This window comes from Leucopleurus acutus (assembly GCF_964270905.1).
Source record: "Leucopleurus acutus genome assembly, chromosome: 16".
Lineage (NCBI taxonomy): Eukaryota > Metazoa > Chordata > Mammalia > Artiodactyla > Delphinidae > Leucopleurus > Leucopleurus acutus.
Genome location: NC_139158.1, coordinates 2,002,964 through 2,026,714, shown reverse-complemented (window position 1 = coordinate 2,026,714; position 23,751 = coordinate 2,002,964). Strand labels below are relative to the sequence as shown.

The 23,751-nt window shown below is 44.6% G+C and overlaps 1 protein-coding gene across 2 annotated transcripts in view; it reads left to right on the top strand.

Moving 5' to 3' along the window:
• The first annotated feature begins 5,868 nt into the window (after window positions 1–5,868).
• GNA12 (G protein subunit alpha 12) overlaps window positions 5,869–23,751 on the top strand; it is a 110,584-nt gene continuing 92,701 nt past the window's right edge. For both annotated transcript variants that reach the window (XR_014326835.1, XM_082858152.1), the window contains exon 1: window positions 5,869–6,258. Coding sequence is in view for 1 of the 2 variants with exons in the window: in XM_082858152.1 (XP_082714278.1) it covers window positions 5,947–6,258 (312 nt within the window). In the remaining variant the exon portion in view is untranslated. The remainder of the gene's footprint in view (window positions 6,259–23,751) is intronic.

Here is a 23,751-nt window from a genome sequence, read left to right as displayed (position 1 = left end):
CCCCTGCATTGGAAACATGGAGTCTTAACTACTGGGCCAACAGGGAAGCCTCTCGATGTTTTTAAGATATTATTTGCCACCTGGCTTCTACTTTTGTCGATGAGATATCAACTCTCCATTTATGCTGTTCCTTTGAAGATTACATGAGTCAGTACATGCAAAGTGCTTAGAATGGTGTCTGGCGCCTAGTAACTATTATATAAATAGTAGCCGTTGGGAATTCCCTGTATTCCCTGGTGGTCCAGTGACTAAGACTCAGCGCTTTCACTGCTAAGGGCCCAGTTTCAATCCCTGGTCGGGGAACTAAGATCCTGCAAAGCAGACCAGAGCAGACAAAAAAACCACACAAATAGCTATTACTATTTTCTCTCTGGATGCTTTTAAGATCTTCTCTTTGTCTTTGATGTCCTTGAATTGCATGATGGTATATCTTGGCCTGGATTTTTTTTATCAAGCTAAGCATTTCATGTCATTTGTCAATTTAAAACTCTCAGCCATTATCACTTCAAATATTTCCTCTTCCTCATTCTCTCTGTCCCCTTCTGGGACTCTGGTTAGATATATGTTCGATATGCTCCCTCTGTCTTTCCTGTTTCTTTCTTATCCTCCATATCTTTCTCTGTGTTGGATTCAAGGTTATTTTTTCAGAGCTATATTCCAGTTTATTCTCTTCATCTGTGTCTTAATCTGCAACTTACCTACTAAGTACCTATTTCAGTTATTATATTTTTTATTTTTAGATGTATTATGTGGTTCTTTTTCACATCTGCCCAGACATTTTTAATATTCTCTTATATTTATACTTTCAATACCCTCTTTTTCTTCTTTAGAGATATTAAATATATTTATTCTATGACCTGTGTTTGATAGTTCCAGCATCTCAAATCCTTGTGAGTGCAATTCTGCTGAATGTAGTTTGGGCGGACTTTTACTCATGATGCTTTATTTTCTTGTGTGTTTATTTTTATTTTTATTTTTATTTATTTGGTTGGACCGGGTCTTAGTTGCAGCAGGCAGTCTCCTTAGTTGCAGCACATGGGCTCCTTAGTTGCAGCTCACAGGCTCCCCAATTGTGGCATGCGATATCCTAGTTGTGGCATGCTTGTGGGATCCAGCACCCTGACCAGGGAATGAACCCGGGCGCCTGCATTGGTAGCTCAGAGTTCCATCCACTGTGCCACCAGGGACGTCCCAGTGATTTTGTTTTTAAATGTAAACTTACTCTCCTTGGCATTCAGTCTCTTGATAAGTGATTGGTATCCATACAACTGAGTTTACTAGTTTACCCTTTCACTGAATGTATAGTCCTTTGTGGTCCTGGGTTTATGCAGTTGTCTCCTATCAGACTCACTACCTTCAATGATCTCTAGGTTTTATCTCCTGTCCCTCACCTGTAGCCAGGAAAATAGGGCAGGTTCACAAGGGTTCAGCAGATGTCCTCAGGGCGGCTGGAGACCACCACTAGCCAGTCTAACTCTGAATTTCTGCTTCTGCTTTGAGTTTGCCCTCTGAGACTTCCTTACTCAGCTTGGTGACTCTTTCAAAAAGTTGTAATATTTTATATAGCATTTTTCATTGTTGCTGGAGGAGGGTTGTAGTGTTTTGGTCTACCACACTGCCAGAAAAGGAAGTCTATTTATTATTTCTCTCCTCCATCTCTTCCCCCGCTGCTGGAACTCTTACCAATCACATGTAACTCTCTGATCATTCCTCTCAAGATTTCCATCTCTTTATACTTTTTTTTTTTTTTTTGTGGTACGCAGGCGTCTCACTGTTGTGGCCTCTCCCATGGCGGAGCACAGGCTCCGGATGCGCAGGCTCAGCGGCCACGGCTCACGGGCCCAGCTGCTCTGCGGCATGTGGGATCTTCCCAGACCGGGGCACGAACCCGTGTCCCCTGCAACAGCAGGCGGACCCTCAACCACTGCACCATCAGGGAAGCCCTCTTTATACTTTTGCTCTGCGTTTTGAGATATTTCCTTCCTTTTATCTTCCAGTTCTCTCATTTTGTTTTCAACCCCTCTCAATGGTTACCGTTCTATCTTCTATGGGAAAAAAAATCATATGTTGTTGTTGTATAATGTCTTTTTATGCCATGAACAATTCTCCTAAGGTGGGGTGATGATGGTGACAGTGATAGTGATGACAGTGGTGATGATGGTGATGACAGTGGAGATGATGGTGGTGGTGGTGATGGTGACGATGGTGTTAGCGATGGTGTTTTCATTTGTTTACCGCTAGTTGAGATGTTCTGTTTTGTCTTCTTCTCTCTGGCACCTGGGTCCCCTTAGGCCTATTTAAATTTTCTTTTTCTTGCTCAGAGCTCTTTGGCCTTCAGTGAAAGCTTTTAGGGTCTCTTTTGCACTGATGAAAGCCGAGGTAACAAGCCAGCTGTTGCTACCCTGACGAGCACTGAGAGGAAGCTCCCAGTTGTCAGTAGCTGCAGTGTGTTGACAAGCTCCCAGGCCCCTCACCCATGCGGCTCTCCCACATCCTCCCCAGGCCAGAGTAGCCCTACAAGCTCACAGGAGACTACAATGGGACCCAAGGGGACCCTCTTCCTTTTAGGAACCCCAGAATCTTGGGCCTTATCCTAGGCTTCTGAGCTCTGATCCCCTCACTCCCACCTAGCTGGAGGGTGAAAGAGTTGGTGGCTGTTCCCTTTTCTAGAGATTCTGGAAGAGCTCTCTGTTCCACATATACGCTCCAGGCCCTGCCATCGGACACTCCCTTCTGGCTGCCCCTTAGCTCAGGAGGTAGAGTTGAATACAAGCCGGGAGGAACTTTCAGGCCACCCTTCCCACCCCCTCTGCCAATTTTTAAACACACAGTGGCCATCTGTTCGCAAATTTTGGTCTTGCTTACTCTTTTTAGGAACCATATGTTATTGCATTTATATGGCTGTGCGTTAATGTATTTAACCTGAGCTTTTCCCAGATTTTGATTTTTAATATCATGCAATGTACAGTCCTTATGAATCTTCATCGTCACGCCATTATTATTATTCTAAATTTGCAGTACCTGATTCCCAAAGCTCCATGACGATGATAATAGAAATGTTAGAAATTACTGAATGCCCATGATGTGCTAGGCCGTTACATGTGTTAACTTATTTAACACTAATTTCACAGCCCTATTTTTATCCTGATTTTACAGATAAGGAAATTAAGTCTCAGAGAGGTTAAGTGACTCATTCAAGGTCACACAGCTAATAGGGAATGGAGGCAAGCTTCAAAGCTCTCATGCCTTCACTATCTCCATACCCTGCATGGAGAACACACTGGGTCAGATTTCCAGTCCAGTTTCTGCAGTTTAATAACCACACTTCCCCTGACAAGTGACATTAGCTTCTTGGGACCTAGATTCTTCTGTTACCATAATCTCTGCCTTGCCTCCCTCCCAGCAGTGTGGAAGAGGTCAAAGAGATCGTGTACGTGGAAGCACTTTAAAAACTATAACGTGCCATACACATAATACAAATACAAATAATTGAGATTCTTTCTGAGTACACATTTCAGCTTCTTGATTTCAAGTGCTGTAGCCCTTTAACAAATGTGAAAGAGATGTCCAGAGATCTAGTCAGATCTCCAAAGTGGATACTATATAATGATTGCAGAAACAAGGCATAGCTGTCTTTAAAGATACAAGGTTATCTGTAAATGCCTGGAGCAGCTGCTCCAAGTGTTTTCTGAATCACCTTTTCTTAATTTCTTTTAACTGAATGACAGACTAACTCTAGTCCACTGCTGAATTCCACATTCCTCTCTTTATTTGTTCAAAATTCCTTTTTGTGTGTGTGTAAGAAACATTGCTTTCTTAGGCCTCTCCACTTCCTCTGCACTTCTGTCATACACTAGTGTTTGGCTTTCTGCGGAAGGCCATTTTCGCAAAGAAACAAGACTTTTATTTTTCATCATTTTGAAAGATGAGAAAGTACTAGATAATGTGTTGATTCATAAGTGGTACAAATTCACACCTCAGTAATCGACAAATGCCACACACCATGGGCATTCAAGGTCCCGAGGGAGTTTATATTTCTGAGTCAAATCCTTGAATACCGCGGTTCTATGGCAGAAACTAGGCACTCCTCTAGTCGGCGCTTTGCCTGGTAACTAGAGCAGCCTGGCTCCCTTACCAAAATGTGAACATCTCTTGATGCAAAGGCTGCATCTTCTTCATCTTCAGATTCTTCTCCAGAAGTCCCCAGTGCCTGGTGTTTTCATGATTATGCAAAACTTACTTGTAGAACTGAATGGCATCACCTTCATGAATTCTTTTTTCCACTGCGCATACCCCTCTCTAGTTAGAGGCAGAGCGGGTTCTTGTTGGCCTTTGTGTGGGACGGCATGTCAGTCATTTGTAGACTGGTCTTTATTTTAGCCACCTGGTGAGAGGGAGGGTTTGGACAGGATGATCTTTAGGACCTGTTTAATTAAACAAGGAGGTGTCCCTAATGCCCTGGCCGCCTACAGGAGCAGACCAAAATTTAAGCCTGTGAATGCTTCAAGGTTATGAAACCAAAAGACAACGCAGATAAGCCTGTTGATTTCAAGCACTTTAGCCTCTTAACAAATGTGAAAGATGTGTTCAGAGACCTTGTCAAATCCCCAAATTGGATACCATAAGCTAAAGACAACCAATCACGAACAGCTAACTAGCCTTTAAGCTGTAGTCAATCAAATAATTTCCTACCTTTGCTTTGCACTTTCTCTGTAAGTTTCCCCTGGCTCCCTGCTGCAAAGTGCTCTCAGCTGGGTTGACACCACCCTATTCGAATTGATTTTTGCTCAAATAAACTCTTAAACTTTTAAAATATGTCTTAGTTTATCTTTTAACAGATCATGGCTCCCAAAGCCCACCAGTCTCCTGGAGATGAAGAGATACCTGAGCTCCTTCCTGGAAGTTCTGACTCCCAATAGATCTGGGATAGGCAAGAATGAGTAATAAGATCAGCTAACACTTATCAAGAACTTGCTTGGGTCTAGGCATGGTGCTAAGTGTTTTACAAGTTCATGTTCTCAGTTTACATCTTCACAACCATCTGAGGTAGTTGCTATTATGGCGCCTATTTTATAGAGGAAGAAATTTAAGCTAAAAATGGGGGGGGGAGGTGGGGGTAGCTGCCTAGAAGGTTATGTAACTAGTAACGGGTCGAGAGGAGATTCCATCTCAGATCCGTGCTACAGGAGCCTTTGGCGGGGTGGGTTGGGGGGGAGGGGCTCCTGGTGATTTTGATGATCAGCCAGCTGTGAGAAACGCCGCCCAGAGGCCCACGCCACCCTTAAAGGATGCATCTGTTTGCAATGTTTGGCCCATCCCCCTCCAGTGTTTCTGGAAAGAACAGCTTTCTCTCTAGACCTAGGACGAGCAGCTGGACCTCTTATCGACATTTCCCAGCCTTCGGGTAACGCCGAGTCCACTCCGCGAGCCTCTGGGTCTCACAGGTTACCCCAGTCTGGGAACCCAGAGAGACTTTCTGTACACCTGGCACTTCTGGTCCCGCCCCGTTTCGCGACACCCCCAATCCTAAGTCCGTTCTTCGCGATTGACGTGACCCCAGAACAGTTATAATTGGTTATAACGGACTGCCGCTCCGCCTCCTCGAAGACTCCGCCTCCCTTTCATTCTGAAAGAAAGAACCTCGGCCCGGGCGCCCAATGAGAAGCGCCCCCACCCCAAAGGTCCCTCCTCTTTCGGCGCCGACTCCGCCCCCGGGGCCGGAGAGATGCCCGCCTTTCGGCGTAGCATGGCCCAATAGGAGGGCGCGACCGTCCGGACGGACGGCAGCCGGCCCAATCCCTGAGCCTCGAGCTGCGTCGCCCCGCCCCTCCGCCGGGCCGAGCGGCGGGCAAGAGCGGGCCTCGGGGCGGCGGCGGCGGCGGACGCGGCCTGAGGGAGCGGCCGGCTGCCGCCTCGCCCGCCGCGGGGTCCATGGCCTGAGCGGCCATGTCCGGCGTGGTGCGGACCCTCAGCCGCTGCCTGCTGCCGGCCGAGGCCGGCGGGGCCCGCGAGCGCAGGGCGGGCGGCGGCGGGGCCCGCGACGCGGAGCGCGAGGCGCGGCGGCGCAGCCGGGACATCGACGCGGGGCTGGCCCGCGAGCGGCGCGCCGTGCGGCGCCTCGTCAAGATCCTGCTGCTGGGCGCGGGCGAGAGTGGAAAGTCCACGTTCCTCAAGCAGATGCGCATCATCCACGGCCGCGAGTTCGACCAGAAGGCGCTGCTCGAGTTCCGCGACACCATCTTCGACAACATCCTTAAGGTACGCTCTCCCCGCGTCCCCGCCCGCACACCTGCGCCCAGGTGCGCGCAGGTGCGGCCCCGCGGACTCCTGCGCCCCGGCCGGCACCGCGGCCCACGCCTTTGTCTGCCCCGGTCTGGCCGCAGCGGCCCCGTGCCCCCAGCTTTGGGGGAGCCGGCCAAGGATGCGCACCCTGTCTCTCCGTCGGCCTGGTGGCCTTCGCCTCTGCTCTTCTCGGGGATTTGGGGACTGAGGAAGCGGGAAAGCCGCACACCTTCTGGGGCTTTGGAGGCGCGGGGGTTTTAGCGGTGGGGAGGGCCCCTCCTGGATTCAGGGTGCCGTCCTTGCCCTGCCCTCCCAGTAGGTTCAGAAGAGCGGTGTAGACTGGGGAGGAAACCGCCGCACGTCTCTCCTTTTAAACTGGTTATTAGGAAAATTTCCAACATATACAGAGTAGAGAAAATAGAAGGAACAGTAAGTACCCAGGCCCCTCTCCACAACTTCAGCAGTGATGGATTCAGCGTCCGTCTTGTTTCACCTGTACCTCTGCCCCTGTGATTTGGAAGCGAACCCCAGACACTGTATAGATTCACTGGAAAGTGTTTACAGAGCTCACAGATAAGCGTACGGTGGTTATGTTTTTTAAAATGATGCCTTATGAACCCTGAAAATTTAATAACTCCTTAACATGGTAAAGTACCCAGCCCGGTTCAGATTTCCTCCATTGTCACATAACTGTTTTGTTTGCGTTAGGATATAAATCTTTGCGTTGCAATTTTTAACATCTCTCTCAGGTGTGTTTAATCCCCAGGTGCTCCTTCTGTCCCTTGCTCCATTTTTATCATTTGCTGCTTGTTTGTAGGAAAAAAAAGCGTAGAACTGACCAAGTTTGGGTTCTAGTTTCTGTGTACTGTGTGAACCTGTAGTAGAGGGCCCCAAAGAAGGGAATTCTGGAGAAACCTGATGAGGGGAAAATAGAGCCTCTCCTGTACCTAGAATAGGGTCATTTCCTTTTTTTTTTTTTTTTCTTATAGTTTCTTACCTCTACCGTTTCCTTTCCCCTTCACCTGCCCTTTCCATGGCCCATTTTGGGGAAACCAAATTACAGGTATGAGGAAAGTTGTCTCAAAACAGAGGTAGAGGGAAGCTTGTCAAACAGAATCCTCTCTGTAGATGAGATCTTGCGGTGCCTGAGGAACTCTAAACTTAGCCAAGGGCTGTATGACCAGCCCATGGGCACATGTCTTTCACTTCACCCATGAGGAAGCTCTGGGCCTTGGTGATGAAGTGGCTCCCCGCTGGGACCTGGAACCCTGGGCTCCAGGCTTCCAGGCCTGCATCAGGAATCTCGCACCAGTATTCTCACTTGCTGTATTTGTTAGTAAAACATTTCGTTTTGATAGAAATAGCTCTTTTAGGATCCTGCCGGGAAGAGAATAATTTGAATGATAAAACACCCGTTTCCTTTTCACCTCTTTCAAAAGCCTCTCTGTGAGTCAGAGCTCTGGCCCAATACTTCATAAACTTTAAAGGCTAGGTGCCCAGTATGATCCAAGGGATTAACTGTGTGTTTAAAATTCCCCTCATCTTCTGGGGTAAAGTTCATTTGATTGTCTTCCTCTGTCACAGAGCTGGATTTTATTTTTGCGGCTTTTCTGGACCTCTTAACCAAGCAGGTTATAAGATTTGGCTGATGGACTCGCAGTTTCTTTCAACTCGGGAGGCAGAGAAAATACTTAGAATCTTAAATCTAAATCAGTGTATTAAGTGCATTTTTAGAAAACTCAGTCTTAGCTTTTCCCAATACATACAGACACTAACTTTTACTAACTTCCTTACCAGCAAGAAACAAGATTTGTTGTTAATCAGTATCCTATTTTCCTTGTCAACTTTTTTTCTTTTTTAATAATTGTAATTCCATATTAAGCTCACTTTGTCTGTTTTGACCATTTCAATGAGTAGTTAGCAATTCATCTTTCACTGTAAAACCAATAATTACCTCTCCCCTCATTTTTATTTGGACAGATCACTTTGGGAAGAGACTTTTTAAATAAATTGCTTTGTAGTGGCTCTAGTAGCAGATATTTGAATAATAACTCTTCAGAATAATATTTGTGTCTACAAATAGAGTTCGTGTTAACGGGCTATTTTTAAAGCACTAGCTTTGTGCCAGGCCTTTTCATATATGGCCTTTAATTTTCCTAATGCTTCAAATGGTATTGTCGCAGCGTAAGGTCAGTTACCTAATTCGTAGGTGACACAGCTGGGAACCAAACCTGATCTTTTTTTTTAAATTAAACTTTTAATGCTGAGAGAACTGTAGAGTCCCATGCAGTTTTAATAAATAATAGAGAGCTCCTATGTACCCTTTAACCAGTTCCCCACAACGGTGAGATCTTGTAAAACTAGTACAATATCACAACCAAGATACCGACGTTGAGAAAGTGAAGACACAGAACGTTCCCATCACAACAAGTATTCCTCACGTTGCCTTTTATAGCCACTGCCACCCTTCGCCCTCCCCCGACCTGGCAGTGACTGATCTATTTTCCAATTCTATAATTTCGTCATTTCATGAATATGATATAAATGGAGTCTTGCAAGATGTGACCTTTTGGAATTGGCTTTTATCACTCAGCGTGATTCCCTAGAGATACACCCCAGTTACTGTGTGTGTTCACAATCAGTAGTTCCTGCCTTTTAATTGCTGAGTAGTATCCATGGTAAGGATTTACCACCGTACACCATTTAACCATTCGCCTGTTGAAGGACATCTGGGTTGTTTCCAGTTTCTGCCTATTATGAATAAATCTTCTATGAACACTTGTGTACATGTTTTTTGTAAGTACATAAATTTTCATGTATCTGGGATAAATGCCCAAGAGTGCAGTTGCTCAGCTGTGTGGCAGGTGCATGTTTAGTTTTTTAAGAACCTGCCAACCTGCTTCTGAAGTGGCTGTACTATTTTATATTCCCACCAGCCGTGTATGAGTGAGTGATCCAGTTTCTCTGCATCCTTGCTAGCATTTGGTGTTGTCACTATTTTTTATTTCAGCCATTTCTGATAGGTGCGTAAGTGCTATGTTACTGCCATTTTAATTTGCATTTCCCTGTGGCTAATGATACTTTCCTGTGCTCATTTGCTGTCTGTATATTCTCTTTGATGAAATGTCTCTTCATACTTTTTAGCCGTTTTGTAATTAGGTTCCTTGTTTCTTTATTGTTGAGTTTTCAATGTTCTTTATATATTCTGGGTACCACTCCTTTGTGAAATACGTGTTTTGCAAATATTTTCTTCCAACCCGTAGCTTGTTTTTTCATCCTTTTTAACAGGGTCTTTTGCAGAGCAAAAGTTTTTAATTTTGATGAGGTGCAGTTTATCAGTTTTTCCGTTTATGGATCATGCTTTTCGTGTCAAGTCTAAGAACTCTTTACCTAACCCTAGATCCCAAAGATTTTCTCCTATTTTTAAAAAAAATTTATAGGTGTACATTTTACTTTTAAGTCCCTGATCCATTTTGGGTTAATATTTGTATAAGGTGTGAGGTTTAGGTGGAGATTTTTTTGTTTTTTCTCTATGGATGTCCAGTTGTTCCAGGATTATCTGTTGAAAAGACTGTCCCTCCTCCTTTGAATTGCTTTTGCATCTTTGTCAAAAATCAAGTGGGCATATTTGTGTGGATCTATTTCTGGGTTTTCCATTCTATTCCACTGATCTATCTCCTCTTCTGCCAATATCACACGATGTTGATTGCTATCGCTATATAGTAGGCTTAATATCAAAGTGATTTCTCCCACTTCATTTTTCAAGATTGTTTTAGCTATTCTAGGGTCTGTGCCTTTCCATTGTAAATTTTAGAATAAGCTTTCTTATGTCTGTATTAAAAAAAACAAAACTTGCTGTGATTTTGATAGCATTTGCATTAAACCATAGATCAGTTTGGGGAGAATTGACATCTCTCCTATGTTGAGTCTTCCAATTCATGAACATAGTATGTCCTCATTTATTTAGGTTGTCTTTGATTTCTTTCATCAGCATTTTGCACTTATCAACATACAGATCCTGTACATGTTTTGTTACATTTATACTTAAGTATTACATTTTCTTTAGAGCAGTTGTAAGTGATACTGTGCTTTTATTTTAAGTTTCCACATATTCATTGTTACTGTATAGCAATAGGATTGATTTTTGTGTCAATCATGTGTCCTGTGACCTTGCCAAATACATTTAATGGTTCTAAGAGCTTTCCTATAGATTCTTCGGGATTTTCTATGTAGATCATCATGTTATCTGCAAATAGGGACACTTATTTCTTCTTTCCCTAAAGTTAGGTATGCCTTTATTTCTTTTTCTTGCCTTACTGCAGTGGCTAGAACTTCCAGTATTAAGAGAGGTGAGAATAGTCATATCTTATGTTTCTTTCCTGATGTTGGTGATTTGTGTCTTCTCTTTTTATTTTTCTCAGTCTTTTAGAGGCTTATCACTTTTACTGATTTTTTTTTCCCCTGAAAACTGGCTTTTTATGTCATTGATTTTTCTGTTTTCAGTTTCATTTATTTCTGCTTTTTATTATTTTTTTCCTCTTACTTGCTCTGATTTTATTTTGCTCTTTTTTTTAAATTTCTTGAGGTAGAGACTTAGAATGTTTACTTGAGACCTCTCCTCTTTTCTAATGTAAACATTTTAAGTGCTATAAATTTCCCCCTCAGCACTGCTTTTAGCTGTAGTCACATATTTTGATATGTGGCATTTTAATTTTTATTCAGTTTCGTATGTATTTTTCTTGCTTTTGAGATAGCTTCTTTGGCCCATAGATTGTTTAGAAGTGTGTAGAGAGAGTAGAGAGATTTTCCTGTTATCTTTCTGTTCCTGATTTCTATGACTCCATTATGGTCAGAGAACATACTTTGTATGACTTCAGTTCTTTTAAATTTTTTGAGGTTTGTTTTATGACTCAGAATATGGTCTATCTTGGTATATGCTCAGTGGGCTTACGTTGGTGACTGTTCCATGGGTACTTGAAAAAAAATGTGTATTCTGTTGTTTGGTGGCGTTTTCTGCATATGTTGATTTGATCGGTTGCTTGATGGTGGTGTTGAGTTCTGTATCCTTGCTGATTTTCTTTTTAGTAGTTCTATCAGTTGCTGAGTGAGGTGTTGAAGTCTCCAACTATAATTGTCCATTTCTCCTTTAGTTCTATTGGGTTTTGCTTCATGTATTTTGAGACTTTGTTGTGTGGTACGTAAACATTTAGGATTATTATGTCCTCCTGATGGGTTGGTCTTTTTGTCATTACGTAATGTCCCTTTTGGTCTCTAGTAATTTTCTTTGCTCTGAAGTCTACTTTATCAGCTATTTTAACATAGCCACTCTTTTTTTTTTAATGAATGCTTTCATGGTATATGTTTACATCCTTTTGACCTACCCACATTGTTGTTTTGAAATGAGTTTCTCATAGACAGCATATTGTTATATTTTCTTATCTACTCTGCTGATCTGTTAATTTGTATATTCAGATGATTTACGTTTAAGGTAATTATTAACATGTTAGGGCACAAGTCTCCTATTTTATTATTTCATGTTTTTGTTTCTTCTGTTTCTATGCTTCCTGCAGGTTATTTAAACATCTTTATTGATTGATATTTTGAGTAGCATATCAATCAAAGCTTTGTATCATTTTCTTGGTGGCTGCTCTAAGCTTACCATATACATATGCAATTTATCCCAGTCTACTGGAAGCTGTGTTTTACAGCTTTAAGTGAAGTGTGGGAACTTTATTTCCATTTAGATCCCTTTACCCTCCCCACCTTTTAAAAAATGTTTATTTATTTATTTTTGGCTGCATTGGGTTTTCGTTGCTGCGCGCGGGCTTTCTCTAGTTGTGGCAAGTGGGGCCTACTCTGTGTTGTGCACGGGCTTCTCATTGTGGTGGCTTCTCTTGTTGCGGAGCACAGACTCTAGGCACGAGGGCTTCAGTAGTTGTGGCTCACAGGCTTAGTTGCTCCACAGCATGTGGGATCTTCCCGGACCAGGGCTGGAACCCACATCCCCTGCATTGGCAGGTGGATTCTTAACCACTGCGCCACCAGGGAAATCCTTACCCTCCCCACCTTTAAAATATCAGTGTCTTAAGTATTTCTTATACTTTGAGCACCACATCAGATGGTTTTACTTGAGTCATCAAATAGGATTTAAGAAATGCACGAGAAATAGGAGAATTTGTTATATTTATGCCTGTTTTTACCTATTCTGACTGTGTCCGTTCCTTGCTGAAGTTCTAGCCTTCTCCTGTTACTCTCTCCTTTCTCTTTGGAGAATTTCCCTTAGCCAGTCTTTAAGCATGGATTTGCCTGCAACAAATTCTCTCAGCTTTCCTTGTCCAAGAATGTCTTTATTTCACCTTTAATCTTGAAGGATGTCTTAGCTAGCGATTGGACTCACAGCTGACACTTATTTTCTTTTAGTCCTTGAAAAATGTGCCACCTCCTTCTGACCTCTGGTTTCAGACGGGAAATCAAATCATTCGAATTGCTGTTCCTCTGTAAGCTTGTCATGTCTCTCTGGCTGATTTTAAGATTTTTCCTTTGTCGTTGGTTTCCTGAAGTTTAATTATGATTTGTCTGGACATAGGTTTCTTTCAGCTTATTATATTTGGGGTTTGCTCAGCTTCTTAAATCTGTATATTTATGTCTTTTGCCAAAATTGGGACATTTTCTGCCATTATTTCTTCACATACTTTTTCGGTCCTGCTCTTTTTCTCCCTTCCTTCTGGGACTCTGTCGATAGGCATCTAGCTCTTGTTCCTGACCTCTGGGTCCCTGAGACTCTGTTTCTTGTGGAAACAGAGGGGTTTGTGGGGTTCTAGCTCCGGCTCTCCCTAGGCCTGGCTGACACCAGGGAAGGCGAGGGGGCGGAAGTGACACTTGGCCCAGTCCCCCCCCACCTTCTACCCTCTGGGACTGGGTGGGGTGGAGGCTCAGCTCCCCCTCCCCCAACACTGCCCTGGTTGGGGGTTGGGAACACTTCCTGTGTGTCTAGGCAGGGATGGGCGCTGAGGTCCCTGTGTGGCCCCACTGCCAGCACGACGTGGTGGGCCACTTGGAACATGCCTGGTTCTGAGGCACAGGAAGGGGATGTGGAAGGTCAGCTTCCCTTTCAACCCCACTGAAACCTCAGAGGACGATTCTGCAGTTTTTCTGTTGGTTTTTGGCTGGAATAGGGTGGGTGTTGTTAAAAACGTTTTCTGTTGTAAGACCACCCTTTTCCTGGCCCTTTGGCTGGGGAGACAAGCTGCTCTTGGAGCTCTTTCCATCTGCCTTTTGGCTTTTCCAGCTTGGAGGCACTGGCAGCACCTTATCCTGGGCTGGTAGGGACAGTCAGGACACCTGGGGGACTCGCTGCCACGTCTTTCCTCAAGTCCTGGGTCCCAGGCAGCCTGCCACCTTCTTCCCACCCCCTTTCCTATGCGTGTTTTGTTGTGTTGTTTCTAGAGCCTTTTCACTTGTAGTGGGGAGGGCCTGGGAGGAATGGAGCTACTCTGTCTTGGCAGAACCGGACCAGACGTCTTCATCTTCCTGGTCCTTGATTCCAGGTTCAGGGCTCTTCCTTCGTGATCACAGTTGTGCCTGAGTTTGAGCACATTGTTTCTTTAACTTCATTGCCTCACTCTACCCCCTTGATGGATTATTTGAATCTACTAGTTGCTTTGACTTCCTGTAACTATTATCCATAAGACTACCTAATCTTTCTTTTTATTTTATTTTATTATTATTATTATTATTTTTTTGCGGTACGCGGGCCTCTCACTGCTGTGGCCTCTCCCATTGCGGAGCACAGGCTCCGGATGCGCAGGCTCAGCAGCCATGGCTCACGGGCCCAGCCGCTCCGCGGCATGTGGGATCTTCCCGGACCAGGGCACGGACCCGTGTCCCCTGCATCGGCAGGCAGACTCTCAACCACTGCGCCACCAGGGAAGCCCTCTTTTTATTTTTATAATCATTTTTTTCTTACCATCTTTATTGGAGTATAATTGCTTTACAGTGTTGTGTTAGTTGCTGCTGTATAATAAAGTGAATCAGCTATGTGTATACATGTATCCCCATAACCCCTCCCTCTTGCGTCTCCCTCCCACCCTCCCTATCCCACCCCTCTAGGTGGTCACAAAGCACGGAGCTGATCTTTCTGTGCTATGCGGCTGCTTCCCACTAGCTATCTATTTTACATTTGGTAGTGTATATATGTCCATGCCACTCTCCCACTTCGTCCCAGCTTACCCTTCCCCCTCCCCGTGTCCTCAAGTCCATTCTCTACGTCTGCATCTTTATTCCTGTCCTGCCCCTACGTTCTTTAGAACCTTTTTTTTTTTTTTAAGATTCTATATATATGTGTTAGCATACGGTATTTGTTTTTCTCTTTCTGACTTACTTCACTCTGTATGACAGTCTCTAGGTCCATCCACCTCACTACAAATAACTCAATTTCGTTTCTTTTTATGGCTGAGTTATATTCCATTGTGTATATATGTGCCACATCTTCTTTATCCATTCATCTGTCGATGGACACTTAGGTTGCTTCCATATTTTTATAATCTTAAAGATGCTAGTCTGTCACTTCCCAAGTGGGCTTTCCCAAATGTTCATGTATTTGGTGCTTCAGAAATTATTTAATAACGCCTCTGGTGCTAGCGAGTGCCTCAGTGCATGTGTGGAAGGCTTTAAACCAGCTTGGCTTTATCTCACCGTGCTTTCCACTCCCTCATCTGTAATTTCAAGAACGATTTTTAATTAACCGATTTTTACATCCAGTTAGAGGTGAGTAAAATGTTAGCTGTGTGAGCTGTCCTTTGTTACGTGGACTGGAAATCAAATGCAGAATCGCATGGGTGCATCATTTAACCACACAAAGGCAGACTTTCCTTGTATATATACATATTGATGATTTTAAAACCTTGTGAGTAATTAAATTATTAGAATTAGTGGTCTTTTGTTGGCACTGAAACGAATTCAATTCAACAAAATTTTTGGACCGTATATCCAAGGATTTGTGCTCTGTGCTGGTGGGGAGAGGGACATTATTTATTTATTTATGGCGGTACGCGGGCCTCTCACCGCCGTGGCTTCTCCCGCTGCGGAGCACAGGCCCAGCGGCCATGGCTCACGGGCCCAGCCACTTGGCGGCACGCGGGATCCTCCTGGACCGGGGCACGAACCCGCGTCCCCTGCATCGGCAGGCGGGCTCTCAACCACTGCGCCACCAGGGAAGCCCAGAGACAGATATTTAATGACAAGTCCTGCCCAGTCCCTACCCTGCAGGCACTCTGACTAGCTGGGGAGACAGTTGCTCTTGTAACTAGTGTTCAGTCTGAGTGTAACCAGACTCAACGCCAGTGCAGAGGCAGGGAGGCGGCCCAGTGGTGAGCAGGGAAGGTTAACTGGCTGAGGTACCCAGGAAAGCCTGCCAAGGAGGCATGATGTGAGCTGGCTTGTGAGGGCCCTGCAGGAGTTCAGCAGGTGGAGAAGAACTCACAGCTGAGACCATCTCAGTGCCCTACGTTTGTCTATCAGTTAAGACAGAGTTCTAGTAAGTAGAGGTATTAAAGAATGAATGTAGGAGTGAGACAGAACTTTCTAGTGCCAAGGACTTGTAATGAGACGGCTTGCTAGGCACCTGTGGTCACGATGCTCTGTGGCTGAAAACTGGACCTTCTTCCTATGAAATCTGTGTGTGTGCATACAGTTTCAAGGAGCTCCCTGGACATGCTGAATCCCAAGAGTGGGCCTACATGTGCCCTGTGGACTGCAGTTGAAGAACTTTTGTTGTAGAATACCAAGGTTATGTTAGGTTTTAAAAAATCTTTTATTATTGTTTTTTTAGAATTGTTTGCTACATTATATTTACCTTTTTGCTAAGGTGAAGAAGACTTAGAAGAAGCCTCCACTGCTGTCTGGAATTTTTAAGCACTTTGAAACTCTTGACCTGCAGAATCTTTGTTTCTTGGGTTCCGAAGCAGCACTCTGGGCTTGATGCTACAGTGGGTTTGCGTGAGAGGGAAGCACAAATGTGCTTCTGGGGTCTGGAAGAACAGTTGGGTTTTTATTGCTTTTTTGGCAAATTGCATTTAAGTAAGCAAGTTTACTTTTACACGTGGACACAGATGGTTGGTCCTTTAGTAATGCCAAAAAACAAAAACAACAACATCTTTTTCCATTGGTTAAAAAAATCCAGAGACTGCCCTCTGGCCATTGTTGGGGATTCAGAGCACATGGACAGTTGGTTTTCCCCTCCAGCTTTCAGGTTGACATGTTGATTATTTTAACCAAATCTATTTTTCAGGGCGCAGTATTTGACCTTTAGTCATCTGTCACGTGGGATTTGGGATATAGCTGTGCTTGATGCCAGGTAGTGTTCTGTTGGCAGCTCGTAATTACTTTTTGTTGTTACATAGTTGAGAGTGGGGACGTGGATCTTACCGGTTTTAAATGGAACTGAAGATTTAAACTGAAGTCTTACCTACAGATCTAATGATAGGGTGATCTTCAAACCAAAGAAGCTAATGTTGTGAAATGGACCTAATGCTTAACTCACATTACCTGGAGGGCAGTGCCGTCCCTTAAAGACAGGCTGGTTTACTTCATGTTATAACTACTATAGTTTGGAGTTAAACAGAAGCAATAGAGTCCTCTTTGCATCTTCTGTCAAGTGGGCTGGCCAGAGCAGCTGCTTAGCTACAATGCATTGCCCTCTTAGAGTGAACAAGGTACGAAGAATAGTTGCTGACCATGTGATAGTCATCTTTTTGCATGATTCTTTTGCGCGTTAAGATATTTATCTCACGTTAGGATAAATGTTCAGGTAGGTCCAGGTATGTGGTTTATGGAATGGAAGGCATAGTTTGCATCCTGCGTTAGTGTGTCGGTTAGAGACGCCGTCGCTTCTGCCTTGGTACGGTGAACTGAACCATTTGGAACTTGTGCTCTGGAGGTGCAGCATCCAGAGGACAGAACAGCAACAGTTGTTACTCTTGAGAGTATTTGCAAGAGGATAGAGGTAGTGGGAGGGCAGCAGGGCCCTTGTCCTGGGTGCCGAGGGGAGGAAGCCGCTCCTGGTCCTGCTTTGTTAAGGAAGCACGGGCCAAGTATTCAATAGCTGACACTTCGCTCTGAACCTGGGCATCCAGTTTACTGTCTGGTCTACAAGCCACGCACCAGCCTCGTCAGATGGCCCTGTTAGACTCAGCAGCACACCGGCCTTAATGAGCATTCGCTGGTGTTAGCCAGCACACCCAGGCCTTAGGCAGTCAAGTGACTGTGTGAACTTGAGCAGAAACTCCAAACCAAGGGATTGCTCAGACTCAGAGAACTTGTGTCCTGTGCTGTGTTAATACTGTCGTTACCTCGGTGGGGTGTTCTGGTGATGTGCGCGGTGTGGGTTCCACCGAGGCCTTGAGTGCTTCTGGGGCAGCCACGGAGGTTCCCTGCCATATCCAGGGAAGGCCAGGGGAGAGGTTAGGGCCATGGGAAACCTGCACCCATCATTCCGGGCCAAGCCCTTCGTGTTGTGCTGTGTGCACGATGGCGAGTCCTCCTTCCACGGTGCTTCTCTGCCTGGTTGGCTTCAGTGGGGATGAGAAACACAAGGGAGGGCAGGGCAGGAAAGGGGACTTCCCTGGTTAAGTCACTGGCAGGACCGGGGAGCCCTAGCCTAGCTGAAGGAGGCTACCACGTTGTATTCATACAGTCGAATACAGGTTGTATGATGAGATTCACCTACACTAGTGTGACAGTAAATATCCTGGGGCCACATCACTGACCTAGACTGCAGAGAAGCTTGTAGCAAGCTCCACCGTCACTGACAGCACGCCCTGTGATGCAGATTGCATTCGTTTTCAAGGTAAATCTTTGTGCATCTCTGTAAGACAAGATACTCAGTGTTACAAGCAAAAGACTTGACATTTACCGAGAAAGGAAAGGAAGTAATTAAAGTCTCACCTTACTGCTGGTTTCCTTTACAGGTAAAAGGGAACAGCTGCTTCAGAGGTTTGTTTTTGGAATTTTTATAACACCTGTCAGCAGGATTTTTAATCTGTGTTTTCACTGACACTGAGTTCTCCATCTACAATTGTTGGCACACAGGAGATGACCCCAAAATTATTTATACTTTTTGTGGCCACTTAAAGTGTTGGGATTTTTTGTTTTTTTGTGGTTTTTTTCAAGGAAACGAAGTTCTGTCATTTTAGTTTTAGGCTGGGGAAAGGAAATGTTTTCCCCAGGAGTCTGATGACTCGATTAGGTAGATGGACGTTGAAAGCTCTGTTAGAAGCGAGCAGTGACGTGGAACACAAGGCGGGGGCAGGGGGCGGGGACTCCCGAGATGAGCCGATGAGAACACAGTAATGGGACTGTGTTTTTAAACAAACAGGCCAGAACTAGCAGAACAGACTGGTTAAAGCAGATGTCTCATTAAAAGTAATCCTCTCAGGAGGCCACGTCAACAGATCCTTACGCGTGTGTTTATGTGCCCAGAAGGAGTAATACCTTTCCTTGGTGTGGGGAGCTTCTGGGTTTGTGTTTAAAGCACCTTCTCTGTTATCTCATTGGACCCGCTCAGTAGGCTCGTCGGGGTTTTTTTTACTCTGACGGGAGGGATTTTCATTTTCCAGATGCAGTTGTATTTTTGCCTCTCTCGCCATCCCTCTGCCCCCTCTGCAGGGGGCAGGGAGGAGTGGGCTCCGGCCGCCTGCCCACAGGGGCCGGTTCTCAGCCCTAAGCTGTAGGCGTGGCCCTGCCTGTGTTGGTCCAGCTGTGCCAGGGAGCAGACCTACTTGGCTGCAAATCGAAAACCAAACTCTCCCATCTGGCTTTTATTAGTAGGAAAGCCAGTATTTTGATCTCCATCTATCTATCTCTGACTCCTGTTTTGATCTCCACGTTGACTCTAGACTTGGGAGCGGAAGAGGAAGCTGGAGACTCGGGAGTACGAGCTTGCCTGGGGCGCCCACGGGGCTGGAACTCCCTTGTTGACGGATCCGTTTGGCTCTTTTTCTGCCACGAGAGGAAATAGCAAAGTGATCATTATTTTAGGCATAAATGTAGTTGTACCCGAAGGACACCATCACTTTCTGTTTCCTCATAGAAAGTAGAAGAAGCTCACTGTGCTTACTGGCTTATGTGAGATGTTAGCGCCTGCAAGCCTAGGAGTTGCTGGGTTTCTAACCTCCCACTTCTCCCATGTCGGGGAGCTCACCTCACTGAAGGAGCTTCCTTGACATGGGGATGTTTTGAAGACTCTGACACACTTGGACCCATTTGACACAGTGTTCTGTGGAGCAGCACAAAATGCAGAGCCTCCTTCTACATGAATTAGTTCGCCCTCCTTGAGTGAATTAACTTGTTCAGCAGATTCCCCAGGTACTGGGATATAGCAAAGAATAAGACGGAGAATTCCTCGCTCCGGTGGGTAGAGCTGCCATCAGCCCCCTGCCGTGTCCTTACAGCCCATGCATCTCTCAGTGGGGTGTTCTGTAACTCCTGAAGGAAGAAAAGGCACAGCCCTGTAGCGAGCTGGAAAGAAGGAATTCACACAGAGGAAGCAGGAGCAAATGCCCTGAGGTAGGAAGGCCAGAAAGAAACTGGAAGGAATGAAAGAAGCTCTGTGGAAATGATGGGTGGAGAGGTGGGAGAGGGAACCTGGGTGAGACCTGGCAGGGCCTCCAGGCCCAGGTGATCCTAGTGGCAACAGGGGGCGGATTGCAGCGTTTCAAGCAGAGGGTTGCCTTGATCTCCTTTTTCAAAGCTCTGTCTGGGGGAATATGTTAGAGTGAGGCCGGATCAGAGAATCTTCTCCCATTCCCTAGTGGTATAGCTGCATACATAAACAGCCATGTGTGCATTTAAAAAATAATCTTACGTATGAATATAGAAAAATTCAGCAGAAGTAATCAAGGAACGAAAAAGAACATGATTACACATGTAGTTTACACACATGAACTGTATAAAATTCTGATATTTGACCCTTTTTGACTTACAAAAATGGCAGTATAATATGGTCCAGCCTAACATCTTAAAAACACTGCATCCAGGGACAAAAAGAGAGGATTCTAGGGCTGTGTTGTGTGCCTCTTAACCTCAGCTCCTCCTCCTGAAAGTAACATCGAGGAAGGAAGGTGAGTCAGCAGAATCCTGAACATTTGTACTGACAGCTTCCAGTTTGGAGAGCAGCAGCCCCGGGGCCTGGAGAGGTCTGCTCCAGCAGAGGGCCGGCTGCAAGGGCCAACCGTGCGCTGCCGCCAGAGCACGGAGCTGAGCCGAAGCTCGGGAGACGGGAGAGGAGGGCAGGTGGAGGGCTTGGAGTGGGGTTTCGGAAGAGAATCCGTAGTTTTCAGCTTTCTTCACCTCCATCCCCTCAGACATAAATTGAAAGCAACGTACATTGTCAAACTCTAATTCTGATCTGGGATGTCAACTAAGGTAGGAGTGGTATCAGGGAAATTGAAGTCAAAGAATAAAGGTTGGTGGAGAGTTAAGCAAGAGAAAGTTGGAAAGAAATGGCATGGCGCCTGTAGCGTGCAAAAGACAGATGAAAAACCAAGTCTGGAAAAAAAGGTAAACTGACACAGAAGTAGATTGCCCAAGAGTGCTTTATATTGTATAAGAACAAGAAACATCTAGATGATGTAAAACCAGAGCTCAAGGGTATAATAAAACAATAAAATGAGAGAGAAAGTGAAACTGCAGAGTTAGTGATACACTGAAAACTCGGGCAACACCGTTATAGATCTCATAAATAGGTCAGAAACAGGAAGGACCTGAATGGAAAATTAATTACGACATGGGTGGGGGGGGGTGTCCAGTCTGACTCACTGTTGATCCCCCCGTGTTTGTAGACTTAGGACTTAGAGAGACACGTGCATGTAAACTTATCCCTAAACTTCGGTGTCCAAAGGAGTCCTGCTGTGCCCGCAGAGGGAGATAAATAAAGGTGTTTTTGCCGACTTCATGGTCACTTTGCTCTCCTCTCATCTCTGTCTAAACTGTCCAGGGCAGGGACTGCAAGTGGACTTCTGTGCTTTCAGCCCATCGCTGTGTCACCCCTGTGAGCCCTTTGTACTCCCCTGTGGCAAACGGGCCTTTTAGATGTGGGTCTGTCCCCTAAAGAAGGACCTTTTTGAGTAGAGAGAACTTCATTTATTTAGCCACCTGCTAACCTGAGGTCCTCAGCAGCAGGAATATTTTCACTGGTTTCTCTTTCCTGGTGTTTAACCTTGTGCCGACACGTCATGGGAGAAGAGAACTTGGGGCGGCACCTGCAGAGTTTCGTAAGAACTCTGTCCTTTTCCGTCTCCTCCTCAGCACCACGTAACCAAAGTGACTGCTTTCGTGTGTGTGTGTGTGTGTGTGTGTGTGTGTGTGTGTGTGTGTGTGTGTGGCTTCACAGTTTTCAAACCCTCTTTCACATAATTTTCTGGTTTGTTAACTGTGACAGCTTTACAGTAACCGGAGAAAGGCAAGGTGGGGTCTACGCTACTGATGAGAAAACGGAGGTGGTCCCCCCTTTGTGACATATGTGACTCCACCTGCTGGGGAGTGGGTGACTGGGGACCATGGGGATTTACGTAGCCTCACCTTTTTAAGAAATGGGAGTATTGCTCACATGGTGATAATGTTCCCAGCAAGTTTAATTTTCCTGTATTATGACATCAGTGGTAGATTTGGGAACTTTGCTAGCATAGATGATGATTGTTACAGGTGAGCCTAACCACAACTGAATCTCACGTAGGATACGGTGCAAAACTCAGGGAAACACACACACACACCCTCACACACACACTCACACTCACTATAAAATAGTTCATGTGTTATGATACTGTCGTAAAAATATATGTAACCATACCTTAAACACTTATTTTGTTATGCTTCTGATATATTTTTATTTCTATGAAACACTTATGAATTTGGTTTTTTTAAAATACACTTTCTACAGTAAATATTATTTTAAAGACTGCCTTGGTAATAGTAATCTTATAGTATGAGTCCTTGGGAGTATAATTGCACAGTCCAGGAGTGATGATTTAATGCTTTCTTTCCTTATGTACTTTACTGCAGTTACCAGGACATTCTCATTTTGAATCGTAGGTGTTCTTAAAAAAAAAAAAAAAAATGTGGTTTCAACCTTGCTTTAGAATTTTTGTAATCTTGAATATTTTCAGAATGTGTAAATATTTGCTGAGGAGACCACGGCATCTTCAGCCTTTTAAGTGGGAACTTGCTTCTTAATTCTTGGTAACTTCAGGGAAAAGAGCTGCCAGGTTGCCTGCGTGCTCCTTCCTCTGTCTAGTACAGATTAAAACTCTTCTGACAAAGTAAAATGCCCTTTTCTAGTCTTTCACAAATTTTTTTACAATAACATTCTTAAAAATAAAAGTATTGGAGAATGTATAAGGAGAATGTTTTAAATGTAGGTGTTTTTGAAGTAGATTAAAAGACTTAAATCTTTTTTTTTTTTTTTTTTTTTTGCGGTACGCGGGCCTCTCACTGTTGTGGCCTCTCCCCTTGTGGAGCACAGGCTCCGGACGCGCAGGCTCAGCGGCCATGGCTCACGGGTCCAGCCGCTCCGCGGCATGTGGGATCTTCCCAGACCGGGGCACGAGCCCGCGTCCCCTGCATCGGCAGGCGGACTCTCAACCACTGCGCCACCCGGGAAGCCCCTTAAATCTTTTTTTTATTTTATAGGAGGATAGTTTATTTACAATGTTGTGTTAGTTTCTGGTGCACAGCAAAGTGATTCAGATATATATATTCTTTTTCATATTTTCTATTATGGTCTATCATAGGATATTGAATATAGATCGCTGTGGTATACATTAGGAGCTTGTTGTTTTTCCATCCTGTATATGAGTTTGCATCTGCTAATCCCAAACTCGAAATCCATCCCTCCCCCATCCCACCCCTCACCTTGGCAGCCACAAGTCTTTTCTCTCTGTCTGTGAGTCTGTTTCTGATTCATAGATAAGTTCACTTGTGTCATATTTTAGATTCTGTGTATAAGTGATATCACAAGGTTTTTGTCTTTCTCCTTCTGACTTACTTCGCTTGGTATGATAATCTCTAGGTCCATCCATGTAGCTGTAAATGCCATTATTTCATTCTTTTTTATGGCTGAGGAATAGTCCATTGTGTATATATACCACATCTTTAAAGACTTAAATCTTGAATTGAACCTTCTAAAACAATTTCGTCCAATGTTTGTATAGTTAATTAGGGATATAATAAATATACCTAAATAGTTATTTTCTTTTATGTTGTTTTTATAATTAATACTCAGGCGACTGTTTCCTTGAATGTGACTTTTTTTCCCCCAAATAGTTTTGACATTGATCCTGTCATCTGACCTATCTTATATAAATGACATGATCAAAGAGGAAATCATTTAGTGCTCAATTATAGATAACAGTCACAAATACCTGGTAGTTAGAGTGCCTGAAGGTGTTTCAGGAATGAGGAAAAGTTATCCCTGCA